At 43.2% G+C, this 15,566-nt stretch overlaps 1 protein-coding gene across 2 annotated transcripts in view; it reads right to left on the reverse strand.

Moving 5' to 3' along the window:
* The window catches only part of CUNH20orf194 (chromosome unknown C20orf194 homolog), a 131,533-nt gene that overhangs the window by 63,847 nt on the left and 52,120 nt on the right, over positions 1–15,566 (reverse strand). Inside the window, exons 10-16 of one of the 2 annotated variants that reach the window (XM_032859075.1) lie at positions 13,560–13,695; positions 10,894–10,975; positions 9,883–9,919; positions 5,504–5,588; positions 4,235–4,311; positions 2,453–2,497; positions 2,033–2,078 (exon numbers count right to left, since the gene is read on the reverse strand). In XM_032859075.1, the coding sequence (XP_032714966.1) occupies positions 2,033–2,078; positions 2,453–2,497; positions 4,235–4,311; positions 5,504–5,588; positions 9,883–9,919; positions 10,894–10,975; positions 13,560–13,695 (508 nt within the window). Of the gene's footprint in view, positions 1–2,032; positions 2,079–2,452; positions 2,498–4,234; positions 4,312–5,503; positions 5,592–9,882; positions 9,920–10,893; positions 10,976–13,559; positions 13,696–15,566 lie in introns of both variants that reach the window. The other variant, XM_032859074.1, reaches the window with a different exon arrangement.

The following is a 15,566-nucleotide window of genomic DNA, read 5'->3' on the forward strand; positions in this document are numbered from 1 at the left end:
CACAGGATAAGTAGCACAATGAGCACTCTCAGGTCCTGTCTCCTCCTGGTCTGATGTTGCTGAACGGCCATGTGCAGAGTTCCTGAAACAGAGCCTATTCTCAATACACTGTGATCCTAGCCTGGGATTCCTATTCCAGGTTCAGGGCAGAGACAAAAGATGTGGGGCTCTTGAAGAAATTGCTAGATTCCCAAATACAAAAGGGAGGCAGAAGAGTTGAGGAGAAAAACTGTTAAAGCCAAAGTGGTTAGTTTTTCATGTTGTTATGAAAAAAGGATGTATAAAAGTGATAGGTAGGCTTTTATATTTTAGTTAACTTTTTTTTTTTTTTAAAGATTTTTATTTATTGATTTGACAGACAGAGATCACAAGTAGACAGAGAGGCAGGCAGAGAGAGAGAGGGAAGCAGGCTCCCCGCTGAGGAGATAGCCCGATGCGGGACTCGATCCCAGGACCCTGAGATCATGACCTGAGCCGAAGGCAGCGGCTTAACCCACTGAGCCACCCAGGCGCCCTTTAGTTAACTTTCTGATTAGGCCTGACAACTGGGAGTTTTTGTTTTTGTTTTTTTTCAAAATCTAAATCTACTTCAAAGAATTTTGAACATGTGAAGACACGAAGCCTTCTTGGGCTTCATGGTCTCTCTTAATTGATGGTGGGAACCCCACTTTTGTTTCCAGGTCAAAGAGGAAACAATCCAGTGGGTTATACTCAATACCTTACTTTTACACTTGCCTTCTAATATTGAGGAAGAGGAGAAAGAAAATTGAAAGGCAGAACTTCATTTCTATTTGAAAAGGAGGACAAGATTTATACAGAAAACAATTTTCTCTCTCTTCTTTCCTATTTCATTAGTGGCTGCTGAAAGTGTACTTAACACAATAGTATGATTCTACTGGGCTCCTGATCACCTTCTACTGTGCAAACGACCTTCCAGAGCACTGCAGAGTCTAAATAGAGATATCAGGGCCTACGGTCTGACAAGGAGATAAAGTACTAACACCTAATATTAGGAAGCAACTCCTAGCATCCTGATGATGTCACCATGAAGTCTCTTAGTTCTAAAGGAGCATCAACACAAAATGCTGATGATACAGGGAGCAGACACTTTATAAAAGGAGAACTTACAACCTTAAGAAGTTACTCTTGTTGTACTACTCTGTAGATGAGATGACACTACTGCTTTCCCACTGGTGATGGTGGCAGGCATGCATTTGCGCTGAGTCATCCACACCTGCACACCAAGTTCCTGGTGACCAAAAGCTCACTGGAATTAAGGCTCAGGCAGTAGCCACAGAACAGACTCAAGGTGTAATCCATGCCCATGTATTCTGCAACCAGAATCTTAGCTGGATAACTACCATACTCTCATGCATTGCTTGCCAATCTTCTGCACATTAGGATACACTGAGATAAATGGAGAACTTGGCTTGTGACCAGGAGCAACTGGTCTAGAAACTCGGCTCCCCAAGGCCATGCCAGCCAGCTCACCTGGGGGCCAATATTTCTGTATCTCCAAACCATGCCCCTGTCCCATCAGGGTGCCCCCAGAAAATGGGCTGGAAAGTTCTGCTCTGACTACCCACTTCACTGGAAACTTAGGCCCCCAGTTTTTTGTTTATTTATTTTCACAGACCATCGTAAGGGCATCAACTAAAGCCCTGGAACACAGAGAATCCACTGAAAACTCATCGGTCTGTGTTGAGACAGGTTTATCCTCAGCTCACATTTCCACATGAGGTCAAAACAGTCTCAGTCAGTTGGAGGAAGCCTTCTTAACCTTAGGCAGAAGTGTCTCTCTCAGACCCCAGATAAGACTCTGGACCCTGGGAAGCTGGGATATGATGCGGACCTTGTAGAGCCACCCTTAAAATCACGGGCTCACTACGGCTGCAGCTGGAACGCTCCTGAGAAAAGACCAGTTTCCTCAAGGACAGACTGCCCAAGACTCCCACCTACTCCTGTCTCACCCCTTGCAGATGTCCCTCTTTAGGCCACTCCCTGACAGCTGACTTGTAACAGCTCTGCTTACCGTCTTTACAAAGTATAAGCTATCTTCACTGTCCAGAGGCACAATCCTAGAAGAGGAAGAGACAGGAGAAACATATATCACAATTACAATGTTCTTTTCTCAACTTGGCAACAACCCACAGACGCAGATTTCTTTCAGGGCTTTTCAAAGCACTGGGCGACATGTAGGCAGAATTAGTATACAGGCCACTGGAAGGAATTAGGTCCACCACCTACTCCCATGCCTCGGTCTTTCAAAGGGAAGCACTCAGAGTATAGTGTCTCAGCTGAGTATAGCAAGTCCCAGGCCCAATCCTGGCACGATGTCATTGCCAGAACTCTAAGAAGACCACCCATATCAGCAGTTACAAGATAGCCTCTCTTCACTTCTTGTTCCTAAAAACTTGTTCCAAAAGAGCATGCATCACAAACATACACTTACCTTCCCTGATTATTCACAGCATGGATGTGAAAAGCCATCCTGGAGCTATAGACCCAAAACAAAATAAAAAGTCAGTCTGTTCTTGCTAACCACACTGTTGGCCACCACCCACCCCGCCCAGACACCTGCTGCTGCAGTGCACCTGTGCTGGGCCTTCATGGCACATTTGCCATGTGTGGGGCCAGCGTTTGACTCCAGTCATAGCTCTGCCTCTGTGCAGATTCTCAGGGCTAGCCTGACTCTTGGATAGAGCAGGAGAGAACCATGTGCTAGAACTGTTGCCTACTGCAGACAGGGAAGACCCTCTACTGGCCCATGGCCTCCTGCCCCACACCTATGACATATTGTCCTGATCTTCCTCTTCTTTACTACCTTTGGGCCAAGGTGCCATCCCTGCTCCAAGCCCAAGCAGAGACACCAAGTCCTGTGCTCCTCTCAGGAGATGATTTGCTAATCTGATGTAGTGTAAGGTACTCAGTCAAGTGACCTTGTGGAGAAGGGAGTGGGGCTCCAGATGGAACTCCCATTGCCTGGTGTTTTTTTCTTGTTCCTTCCTCCAGCTAGGGAAGTAGGCCCAGGACTAAAAGGTTTTGCCTGCCCTGGTAGAAAGGTAGCCTGCCCTGGAAAGGCTCAGTGGCCTACTCAAAGCTCTGAGGAAAGGAAGAAGGGAATGACTATGCCAGCCATGTCGACGGTGACACAGAAGCCCTCCCCCCACCCCCCAATGCGACAGCAGCTAACATCTACATGCTTAGTCACTCTGCATGGTGGGAAGACAAGGAAACAGATGTATGGAGAGCTCCTTGTCTTACCCAAAGTCAAACAACTAGAAAGCAAAAGTTTCCTCAAACTCAGGTCTGCCAGGAATAGATAATCCAGGCCAGCACAAGGCCTTAAGGAAACAAACTTCTATCCTTCTCATCTTATGGCCAGAGCTATAAGATCCAGAAGACCCAGAAGAAAGAGGCCTGAAGCCTTGCACCAGAAAGATCTGGCTCTTCCCTCCACTCCTGGAGCTGCAGCAATAAAATTCTTGTTAGATCAACTTTTTAAATGTTCTTTCTTACTACCCAGGGCTGTAGATGTTAAGAAAAAGTGGGGTACGGAGCTGAGGCACCACAGGGCACAACCCATAAGTATTCTAAGAAAATTCCCCAGTGTCGCTGGTGTCTTTTGCCTCTTTTGCCAAAAAGTGCACCAAGTGGTCCTCATACAGGATGGGCGGAGGGTTAGATGGATTGGGTTCATGAAAGTTTGGGTATGGACACAGACCAAACCGAGGGCCCTGTGATGTGCCAGGAGATATATGATGGCTGGACTGCTAGCAAGCCTGAATCCCAGAGCTTCTAGCTTCTGAGACAAAGCCAGGCTCAGGGTGTCTATTACCTGAGAGGCATCAGAGGCCCAAGGCCAGGGTCTCCTAAGCAGGAAGTGTCTCTATGTGCCCAGGAACTCTGACCCTAACAAACTTCACCCCTCATGTCCCTGTTTCGCCTTTCTAATCTTTAAACCTGGGTCCTTCAGGTCTCTGATGCTTCTGCCATTGATCTGCCTCCCATTCTGGCATCAGGAAATGTGTCTCTTTCTCATATAGTTCCTCCATCTTTGGCTCCCTGGCCTCTCAAAGCCCTGATCATGAATTTTTGCCTTTCAGATATCCTCATATTTTACTGGAACATTTCTCAGAGGGAAGACGGAATATCAAATACAAGACAGAAAAGGGTCTTTATTAAATAAAACATTAAAAATAACTCCTTATAGAAAATAGCAGCCATTGCTTACCGTAGGGCTGCCTTAAACTGCATCAACTCAAAGAAATCTAACCCAGATCCCAGGGTCTGCTCGGCTACCTCCTTCGCCTATAAAAGCAATGACAAAACAGAGATAATTAGCTTTCACAGCAAGAAAGAGTACACATCACTGATAGGAAGTACCCTTCTAACATTTGGCCAGGAGAACACTGCGCCCCTCCCCTCTATATGACTGCTTTGTATATATCAATAGATCAAAGTGAAAACATTGTGTTAAGGGAAACAGGTGCCTGCTTTCTTTGGGTTGGGTTCACAGGAACACTTCATTCAGGCAGGTGGGCACTGGAACCTGATCTACCGGGAACTGTAATCAGCCAGGATGATGCCATTGTGAGGTCTGGAAAAGGGTTTCCTCCTCCCCTCTCCCTTGGCCCTGGGGGAGAGACTACTGCCCTTGGAGTTTCTGCCAGATGCTAAGAATATTTAAATACCTAGATTTACAAAAGATCACTTAAAAAGAAAAAGTGTGAGAACTGATACTGCATAAGCCTTCAGCTAAGGGGCTGAGAAATTCCAAGTTGCCAGGGATCCAGTTCAAGTGAGGAGGGAAGATGGCAGGGAGCTGGTGACTACGGCTACAGTCTCTGTGGTATCTACATCATATACAACCTTTCCAATATCAAATGGCTTCCTTCAGGAAAGGTCCTATTGGCATTGGGAGGCATCAAGCCGACTCTTCGCATCTCCTTACTGGGTCAGATATAGGAATCCAACTCAGCAGGGCAGGTTAACCGCAAAACATCAAGGAAGAGAACGGTCAGAGAATGAGAACACATGTGCTTGCCTAGGAAAGGCAAATCAGATTTTCTAATTTTTAGTTGTTTTTTTTTTAAACACTGAATTATAGGAAATCTCACTATGTAGCTCAACACAAACTTAGCTAACTCTATTAAATTCACAGTAGAAAAATCTGTATTTTTATTTTTTAACCTTTGAAGAGCTAGTTAAAAAAAAAACTAGAAAGTAAAACAGTAGGCTACAAAATGACTTTTCTTTAACATGACCAGATATCTACAAAGAAGTGCTGATTAGCGGTCAGTCATTCCTAGGACAAGGGCAGTTCAGTCATAGGCAGCAGAAGCTCAGCGCTCTCCAGGGACCTTTGTCTGGAGCCAGCTCCACTGAGGCCCAGGCTCGCACAAAAGTGACTACTACCAGGTGTCCAAAGACAAAACACATGGATAGGAAGGTTTACACTGAAATTTCTACTAAGGAAAGAGAGATGTGGTATTGAAATTACCTTTGTTAGACTGGAAGTTTTAGCATAACATGCAATGCCAGCCAAAACAGCCTCTATAACAGCAGCATACACCTGGGACAAGAGCCTACTTTAGAACAAAAAATATGGGTTAACTACAGCATCACAAGGTTTCAACAAAGGCTGCATGCACATAAATGACATTCCCTAAGGAACTGATTTTTAAAAAGAATGAGAAAAGTGCAAAAACAGAACTCATTGATTTCTAAGTCTTTTATAAAGATTTACTTATGTCAGAGAGAGAGAGAAAGTGTGTGTGTGCATGGGGAGCATGGTGAGGGGCAAAGGGAGAGAGACAGAATTTCAAGCCGACTCCCTGCTGAGCACGGAGCCTGACTCAGGGCTTGATCCTAGGACCCTGAGATGATGATGTGAGCTGAAACCAAGAGTTAGATGCTTAACCGACTGAGTCACCCAGGCACCCCTGATTTCTAAACCTTTTAAAAGCCATGTGCCCCACGTGATTTATACTTTGCTTTTTTTTTAAGTTTTGTAGAGCTTTTTTAAAAAAAAATTATTCATTTTAGAGAGTAAGCGAGCGAGCTCAGAGTGAGAGAATCTCAAGGAGACTCTATGCTGAGCACAGAGCCCAGTTTGGGACTTGATCTCATGACCCCAAGATCATAACCTGAGTTGAAACCAAGAATGAGCCTCTTAACTAACTGTGCAAACCAGGTGTCCCTATACTTTGCTCTTATTAAACCACGATAAGAAAAGCCAACTCTGCTAAGAAGACCAACCCTCCCTGTTTGTGATCCAACTGAAGAGAACTCTGCAGGCTCCCTAGCCCCTCTGTCAGGAGTCTGAATCCCTTCAGTATCTTGGTACAGACTTTCTGCTTTTTCGGGACCAACCACACCATACATTCATGTCATCTCCTCCCAGGCCTACGAACTGCTACTGGAACTTCAGGAGCAAAAGAGATTACCTCAGAGGAGAAGATGAGCTCCACTTAAATTTAAATTACCAGCTGCACACCATTTTTCAAGTAGCTTACCTGATCCAGAGAATAGAGTGTGCTCCTGAGGGCAAACATTCCCTTCCTAACACTGACCAATCCTGCCCTTTCTCTTGGACTTCTCACTTCCCAAATTGATTTTAAGAAGGTTTCTTCCTTCTCAGCATTTTGGGCCAGATAAATTTTTTGTCATGGTGTCTGTCCTGTGCACTATAGGATGTTCAGCAATACCTCTGGCCTCTATCCATTAGATGACAGTAGTACCCCCAGTTGGGATAACAAAAATGTCTCCAGACACTGTCAAAGGTCGCTGGGGGTGGGGCTGGAGGAAGAGGAGCAGTAAAACTGCCCTTGGTTGAGAATCACTACCTTATGAGAGAGAGATTTGGGATATTATCAGGATAATTATAGAGAGAAGGGGCTGGTTCATCCACAAGGCCCTAGAAGGCAGGGAAGATGCCTGGCAAGAAGATGATTAAAGACTTGCCAAAGACTATGTCAACGTTTATGCCTGAGAATCTTGTAACAAGTAAAGGAAGGTGACCAGAGTTGGAAAGCAGGAAGGAACCCAGAAATGATCTGGTCTAACTCTCATCTTACAGAAGAAGCAAGTAGGGCCTCAGGAGGTAGAGTAAACTGTCCAAGGCACAGAAAATGAATGGCAGACTTGAATTCAGGTCTGCTGTCAGCCTGGTGCTTTTCTATTGTACCATGTCACATAGCCAATTCCTTTAATTTCCTCCTTGGCTCCCACACCACATCTCTACATTTTAGGTAAGAGATTTGAGATGGGTAGAAGAAAAAAAGACAGAAAAAGCATACATAACAAAATGATGGCTCCAAGGATCAACATATCCAGAAGACTGTTGGCCAGGCCACAAGAGAGGGCTATGTCTTGGTAGGAAGGGGCCTGGCAGGGACAATGACAATGAGCCTGGCCACTTCCAGGTAAGATCAGAATCTTCAACACCTTGGCACAAACACCAAAAACATATAAAGATGCCCTTCCTCCTTTCCCCACCCAGCTTGACTCACTCAGTACCAAAATGTTTTGGCCCCCTCACTGCTTGGCTTTCTCCTATACAAACCGCAGGCAACAGCTGAATGCAAAGGCACGGGGCTACGGGCTTATAAAATGGCCTGAATGGGAGGCCTGAGACTCATGCCTGGATGGCACCGCCACTGCCTTCACTAGGACTCCATAAGGCCCAAGTTCTACCAGCTCTGTGATTCACCAAGTCTCCACATGTATGCTCAAGCACTGGTCAATACTAGTCCCTGAAGCAGGGCACCAATGAATTTGGTTAGGAGAAATGTTTAAGTGTCCAGAATGAAGATCTAGTGGCTAAGCACAGCTGGCACATAAGTACCAGCAGGTACAGGGGTGCTTGGGTGGCTCAGTCAGTTAAGCATCTGACTCTTGATTTTGGCTCTGGTCATGATCTCGGGGTCATGAGATTGAGCCCCACATTGGGCTCCATGCCGGATGTGGCTTCTGCTTAAGATTCTCTATCTCCCTCTCCCTCTGCCCCTTCCCACACTGCTTGTGTGTGTGCATGCGCACATACTCTTGCTCTCTCTTTAAAAAAAAAAAAAAAGTAGTACCAAAATGTACAAAGTGAGAATGTGGCTGACATGTTGCTAAAGGGCAGAAAACCCACACACTAAAAAACTGCATACACATTAATTACAGCTATACAAAACCTAAATGTATAATTTTTAAAAACCAGTAAAATACACAGTTAAGATACTAATGGGTAGTGCCAAAGAGGAGGAATTATGGCTGATCTTATTTTTCCTTTTTTTCTTTTCTATTTCCCAAATTTTCTGTAGTATGATTATATTCCTTACATTGTATTTTTTCCAGATACAGCTCAATAGTTCCTACTCCAGAGATTCTGATTCAGTAATTCTGGGAACTATTATAGCCTGGGGATCATATATTTATAAAAAGATGCTTAGATGATTCTTCGTGGTCTGTTACTATTGGCCTTTGGGAAGCACTGGTCTAGACCCCAGTAGTTTATGCTAGAATATTTAATTAGGTAATAACAGAATTCTATTATGTTCATATTTCTGATGGAAAACTCCTTTTTGGAATTCAGTAGTTCCAGCATTGTTATGGATTGAATTGAGTCCTTCTAAAACGCATAATGAAACTCTAATCTTCAATGTGACTATATTCAGAGATAGGACCTTTAAGAAGGTCACTGAAGTTAAACGAGGTCGTGAGAGTAGGGACCCAATCCAGTAGGACTGGTATCCTTATAAGAAGAGGAAGAGACACCAGAGATTTCTGTTTCTCCACAAGAGCTCAGAGGAAAGGCCAGATGAGGACACAACAAGAAGGTGGTGGTCTGCAACTCAAGGAAAGAGGCCTCACCAGAGACCAACCCTACTGGTACCTGGAACTTGGACATCAAGCCTCCAGAATTGTGAGAAAATAAATTTCTGCTGTTTAAGCAATCCAATCTGTGATATTTTGTTATGGTAGCCCAAGCAGATTAACACAAACATTATTGAGTTTCTTTCTTTCTTTTTAAAAAATTAACATATAATGTATTATTTGCTCCAAGGGTACAGGTCTGTGAATCATCAGTCTTACACAATTCACAACGCTCATCATAGCACATACCCTCCCCAATGTCCATAACCCAGCTACCTTATCCTTACCCCCTAACCCCAGCAACCTTCAGTTTGTTTTGTGAGATTAAGAGTAATTAAGTTTATTTCTTATCTTTGGTTTCCTGTTATATGTGGGGGGAGCAAAGTCAACAATGGACCTTTTTAAAGTTGCACAGCTTTGGGGCACCTGGGTGGCTCAGTGGGTTAAAGCCTCTGCCTTCAGCTCAGGTCATGATCCCAGGGTCCTGGGATCAAGCCCCGAGTTGGGCTCTCTCCTCAGCGGGGAGCCTGCTTCCCGCTCTCTCTCTGCCTACTTGTGATCTTTGTCTGTCAAACAAATAAAAATTTAAAAATAAATAAATAAAAATAAATAAAATTGCACAGCCTGAGTTCAGATCCCAGCACTATTCCCTAAGTCTAAGAGTCAAATCCAGAGGAAACACTGCTCAGACCAGAAGTGGTTTCAACATAGATTCTCCCAATGTGTTTAAGGATGTTTTATTTTGGGGATTAAAAAATGTACTATGTAGAAGACATAGTAAGAAGAATCACACCATTGAAATGGGTTTGCAGAGGAAGTCTCTGAGTTCTGGAAAGAGGAGCACATGGCAAAGCTGGCAGGACTCCAAGCTGAGAGACAGGGCTAGGAAACCACAGCTCTGCTCACCACTTCACCCAAATGTCCTACCCACTGCTGATCTCAAAGGAGCTAGAGGGACAGCCACAACTTCTGAGTAACTCAACTTTAAGAAAATATAAAATAGAAATGAAGACTTACATTTGTTCAGTTTTCTTGGGCAGCTTATTCTCATCACCTGTAACAAAGGACCATGAATTAAGTGTGACAAGATCATGTGTCCTGCAAACACTTCACAAGGAGGCTAGAATTTCTTAATTCGAAGGAGATGTCAATAACTACATTTTTTTTTTCTTTTGGGTTAAACACAGTACAATCACAACAGCTTTTCCCAGAATCCTCCTAGATCTTCATCCTTGACACTAATTTTGACTACCCACTCAGCATCACCTGTGAACATCAGAGAAGACCTGGGAATCTTAGGCTCTTGATTTATTTTTAATTTTTTTAAATTATGAGGTATAATTAAGTAGGCTCAGTTCTGACTCTTTTATCATCTCCTTAATTAGCTGACTCTTAAATATCATGCTTCTTTCAGAGTTTTCCAGCTTACACAGCAATACCCAGGTAAAAACCTGGTTTCTGCTGTATTCTGTTCTGTGGAGCAGTGCTGAGATCCTCATTTATTCTAGAGGTTCTTCTCTAGGTCTCTTTGGATATCTGCAACTTCTGGTTACCCTAGCAAGAAGGGCAGCCCCAGTGCACCTTATCTTTCTGGAGGGCCCTGCAGCATGGAACACTTGCTCCCTTCTACCTTCTAGAAGGGTAGAAGGTACTCTTCTACCACGGCTCTTCTTCAGCAGAACAGCAGGCACCTGGCTGACTCATCCAAACTCTCTATGTAGCATGTATCTCCAGCTATCCAACTGGGACTCACTCATCTTTGCCTTCCCTCTAACACTGAGCACACAGTCTCACACATGGCTAGACAATATACATGTTGAGCTGATAATTATTCCTCCAGAGATACATTCTTTGAGAAATGTGTTAGGTGTATCAACTCTCCAACTGCACTGAGAGAGGGAGTTGGAGGCCTACTAAGCGGATATCATAAGCTTCTGAGGAAAGCAGTTAATGATGACTCCATTTCTAATTCATGGGAGATATTTTTCATTAGGAAAGCTGATGAGATGAGAACTTACAGGGACTTACCCAAGTAAGGAACATAAGTAGCTCCAAAAAAGTATGTTCTTGAACAAGCAAGGGGTCCCTTTGGTGAGATGCACTGTACTACCTGCATGTCAGAAAAAAAAGTTAAAAAAAAGAGTAGGGACTTAGGTGTATACTGCTGAAAAATGAAAATTATATCATTTATGGAAATCAATTTTATCTCACCAACAGCTGATTTATTATTTTTTAAAGGCACAGAGGAAAAGATCACCTTTAATTATTGTTTTTCCAAAAGTATTTTGTGTTGTGTATTCTTTTTTAAGATTTTATTTATTTATTTGAGAGAGAAAGTGAGAGAGAAAGACAGAGCACAAGCAGGGGAGAGGCAGGCAGAGGGAGAGGGAGAAGCAGGTTCCCAGTGGAGCCACCTAGGTGCCTCTTGTGTTGGGTTTTTAACCTTGGCTATATTGTGAGATTGCTACTGGGTTAGCTCATGATGCTAATGAATTCACAACTTAGAAGGGAAAGAGAAAATGTGCTTGGGTTTTGACTGTCATTAATAGTACAGAACTTTCACAGTGAGGACTTTGGCTGACATGACAGGGAAACGTGTGGAAGCAGCTACAAATTCAGGAAAGGAGGGTGTGCCCCAGGTCCCCACTTGTGTTTGTATTTCATCTCTGTACATAAGCCTTGGAAAGAGATTTAAAAATTCTTATTCTTCGGGGCGCCTAGGTGGCTCAGTTAGTTAAGAAGCTGCCTTCAGCTCAGGTCATGAACATAGGGTCCTGGGATTGAGCCCCCCATCGGGCTCCCTGCTCAGTGGGGAGTCTGCTTCTCCCTCCCCCTCTGCTTCTCTCCCCTGGCTTGTGCTCTCTCACCTGCACGCTCTCTTTCTCTCAAATAAATAAATAAATAAAATCTTTTTAAAAAATTCTTATTCTTCTTCCCTGTTTGTTTATTTATACAAAAATGGATACAGATGTCCTTTTCTTTCGGAAATCCAGCATCTCATCAGGGTTCCCAGGCTATCAGTTATAAAAAACAAAAATGCTACCATAAGAACTAAAGCAAAAGAAATTAGTGCAATATATAAAAAAATAGCTAAATGTGACACAAATATTCATTCTACTCCAATTTTTGGGGAAGTCATAAGAGAATGCATGGCATTTTTCTGTAATATTGTGCACTGTGAATCCAAGTTAAAGATGGGTAATAAGGATTGTTTGGCCTACTCTATAATTCACCATAGTGCATATGATCAATATTGCCACGACCCTAAATAAAAACGCATGTGCATATTTCTATTTGTTGGTTAACTGGCATATTTCCTCAACAGAACATGTTTCTTGGATTTCCAAATTTCCCCCAATTGAAAGTTTCTTTTAAAGTACCATTTGTATAAAGAAGATGTGGTATATATATACAATGGAATACTATGCAGCCATCAAAAGAAATGAAATCTTGCCATCTGCAACAACATGGATGAAACTAGAGGGTATTATGCTGAGTGAAATAAGTCAATTAGAGAAAGACAATTATCATATGATCTCTCTGATATGAGGAATTTGAGAAGCAGGGCGGGGGGTTGTGGGGTTAGGGAAGGAAAAAGTGAAACAAGGCTTTTCATGTCTGTGCCTATTGGCATTTCTGGGTTGTCAGCTTCTCCAGTATCCAGTCTGGGATATATAAGCAAAAAGGAACCCCAGAAAACTCACTGCCATTTTGTCCCTTTGGTCCTAAGCTCCTCAGCCAGCCTGCCTTCTTCTACCTTCCAGAGTCTTTCCATGTTTGTTTTACATAAATGTCCAGTGTTTTTAGTTGTACTCAGTAGAAGGATTTGGAAAACAATATCTCTACTCCCTCTTCCCAGAAGCAGAACTCAGCTAAATTTCCTTTAGTTTTAACATATTTAGTGAACATATAAGATTACACCAAGAACCCTATGTCATTTGGCATTTCCTGTGTATTCCCAGGATCCTCTGGGGGGTTAAAACGAGATCTGCGCTCTCCCATTAAAGGGCAGTAAGATCCTGACAGCATATCCATCCACTCAAGTAGCCCTATATTCCTGACCAGCTTAGAGGCAGAAAAATTTAGTCCATGAGAGCGTCAGTCCAGAGCGACTTAGCCTCATTGTTCTCCAATCAAAACTAAAAAATAGTACCTACCTCACCAGTTTTCCTGTCAGAAACATTTTGAAAATACTTAAGCTTCCACAGCCTTTTACAAGCACTAGAGTCTCATATTTAAGTCTAATGTTTCCTTTAAAAGAATGTAGCAGACAATTTACCACCAAATGAAAAAGTCTTCTCCCTGGCACCCTCAATAAAAAGAACAGTGATCCTCAAAGTTTACGTCCTGAAATGTAACAGTGAAGACATAACAAACCTAAGAGGCTTGGAATGAGTCTATTTGCAAGTTAATTTAAAAGTTTTATTCTAATGACAACATTACTATGACAACTTAAAGAGTTTGGTTTGATAAAGTATTTTTTAAGCTTTTTCCTTCAAATATTTAAAAATTAACTATGATGTTTTCAAATCACACCTAGTACTTACGCAAAAATACAGTGAGTTTGCAATCACTTCTTTCACTCCAAAACAACTTCGAGATTAAATCAATACATGAACTGGAAAGGTTCCCCTTATCCTTCCCTCCTCCCTGGTTATAAAACCAATTAAGCACCAGGTAGTCAAGCCACTCACCATGTGTTTGGCAAAGCTCCCATTGGGACCAGTGTTGCGTACCAGATGCCCTTCAGAAGGGAAGTTAAAGTTGCCAGCATTCAGATTGTCTCGTGTGGAGTGATTACCAAAGAGAACGAACGGCTGCCTATTAGGGCTGCAGTGGCAAACCAAAAATGAGATTAGAAAAGAGAGTCCTAGCTAGGGCAACTTACCAGTAAGTGGGTTCTTAGGGTTTTCAGAGTGGGTTTTCAGTCCTGCTTGGGGTTTTCAGTCTTGTAGTCTGAGGAAAGAGGTCAGTACAATCCCCCTAATACTCCTTGCTTGCTGGGAAGCGATGCCAGATGTCTCTAACTCCTCCTACTGACCCACAGGGATCATTTAGGGACATAACTAAATTCAAGCCAGGTTTGTATTTTCAGCTTGTTCTACCTTTTTTTTTTTTTTAAGATTTTATTTATTTGACAGACAGAGATCACAAGCAGGCAGAGAGACAGGCAGAGAGAGAGGAGGAAGCAGGCTCCCCACTGAGCAGAGAGCCTGATGTGGGGCTCGATCCCAGGACCCTGGGATCATGACCCGAGCCGAAGGCAGAGACTTTAACCCACTGAGCCACCCAGGTGCCCCTGGCTTGTTCTACTTCTTAAGGACAAAGTTCCATAGGTCTGTCCATGATGCAGTGATGGAGCAAGGTTCCAGTTTCATACAACAGCAATTTAATAGAAACAGAAATTTTAAAGGATGACACCAGTTGTGATACTCAGACCAAAGGCAGACAACAGAGGCATTAACTATTCCGGAGCAGCTTTTAGGATGGGAGGAGGAGAGTAGGGTTGCAAATATCTCATTGCCACACTTACCTGCCCTGCATGCATCCCCTTCTTCTGTCTCCTCTCTTGGTTAGACTTGTCTGTTTATTTTAGTTTTTTGCTGTCACTTTCTGCTCACTTCTCAGTCCACTTTAGTTGACCCCTCAGTCATTTTACTCCAATTACTCTTGCAAAAGTCACCATGTGACTTTCACATAGCAAATAGCAAAACCAATGGATAGGCTTCAGCCTGCCCTTCCTTGGTCTCTCAGAAGCACCTGACACGCTCTCCCTGAAAGAGCTGTTGCATCTCAGTTTCCCTTGTCAGCCATTCTCTTCCTCTATCTGCCTCTGAATATTCCCAGGGTTTTACTTTCAGCTGTCTGTCTCTCCTTTCCTCTTTCATTATCTACCCCCCGTTCCCCTTCTAGTTCTTGCAATAAATAAATGGCATTATCATCCACCCAGGGACTGAGCCAGAACTGAGAAGCCTCCTTAGGCCTCGAGTTCTTCGCCCCTTACCTTCTAAATCCAACCAACTACCATGTTTCACTCCTATTTGTCCATTTCCCTCAACCCACATGGTCACAAGCCTCATCCATGATGCCATCATTTCTTCCCCAAACAACTGCACTGCCCCCTCACAGTGACTGTGCTTCCACTCTTGCTCTCCTATAATCTATTCTCCACAGTTCAGAGGGGATAACTTTCATACACGGAAAGCTTTTTAGTGCCTTTATTTCATTTTCCGGAGAAGGACTGGAATCTTTCACATGACCAAAGAAGACTTGTATGGTCTGGCCTGGCCAACTTCTTTGGCTCCATGGAAGGTCACTCTCCCCCAACTCTTATATTCCACCAAACCCATCTTCTTTTATGTTCCTTACACTCTCATCTCAGGATGCTTTTCTCCCTTAATCACTTTAAAAAAAAAATTTATTTTTAAGTAATCTCTATACCCAGTGTGGGGCTCGAACACAAAACCCTGAGATTAAGAATTGCACATTTCACTGATTGAGCCACGCAGGTGCTCATCTTATTACCTTTACTCATCATTCAGATCTCCCCTCAGAGAAGACCATGTTCTCCAGCTATAGTCTTCACAATGCCAAGTTCTTTTCTCCTTCATGGCACCAATCAGAGTTTGTAATTATATTATTTTGTGAGGTTGCTTGATTAATGTCTTATTTCTCTACCACACTACACACTCCATAAGGGC

The sequence above is a fragment of the Lontra canadensis genome, unplaced genomic scaffold, assembly GCF_010015895.1.
Source record: "Lontra canadensis isolate GAN:19392208 unplaced genomic scaffold, GSC_riverotter_1.0 scaffold16, whole genome shotgun sequence".
Taxonomy (NCBI): Eukaryota; Metazoa; Chordata; class Mammalia; order Carnivora; family Mustelidae; genus Lontra; species Lontra canadensis.